Source organism: Penaeus monodon, chromosome 22 (assembly GCF_015228065.2).
Source record: "Penaeus monodon isolate SGIC_2016 chromosome 22, NSTDA_Pmon_1, whole genome shotgun sequence".
Classification (NCBI taxonomy): domain Eukaryota; kingdom Metazoa; phylum Arthropoda; class Malacostraca; order Decapoda; family Penaeidae; genus Penaeus; species Penaeus monodon.
In genome coordinates this window covers 8,170,912-8,171,238 of record NC_051407.1, presented here as the reverse complement: position 1 = coordinate 8,171,238, position 327 = coordinate 8,170,912, and the positions used below count along the sequence as shown (strand labels likewise).

The 327-nt window shown below is 40.1% G+C and overlaps 1 protein-coding gene across 1 annotated transcript in view; it reads left to right on the top strand.

Annotated features, from left to right (window-relative positions):
- The first annotated feature begins 269 nt into the window (after positions 1–269).
- LOC119587321 (uncharacterized PE-PGRS family protein PE_PGRS3-like) overlaps positions 270–327 on the top strand; it is a 1,393-nt gene continuing 1,335 nt past the window's right edge. The window contains exon 1 of the mRNA XM_037936071.1: positions 270–281. Coding sequence (XP_037791999.1) covers positions 270–281 — 12 coding nt within the window. The remainder of the gene's footprint in view (positions 282–327) is intronic.

Here is a 327-nt window from a genome sequence, read left to right as displayed (position 1 = left end):
TTTACTTATAAAAAGTAAAACAGGCACAGAAGATAACCGTAATGATGTCATTCCATCACATTAACGGTAGTTAATTCTAACAAAAAACTTCACTGCGTAACTGGTATTTGGTGAATGCCAGGAAACCGACAGTTGGCAGGCTTACAAACGATGAAAGGTGGGGCAAACCGGCTAAGGGAATGTCAAGAGTGATTTTGGTTGGGTCAGGCCCTCTCATGAGCAGACTTATATAAGGTAAGGCGCACCATGAACGTTCATCAATCAACACGATGAAACTCTTAGTAAGTGTATTTGCTAAAATTGATTATAACTCGTGCACGATCAATC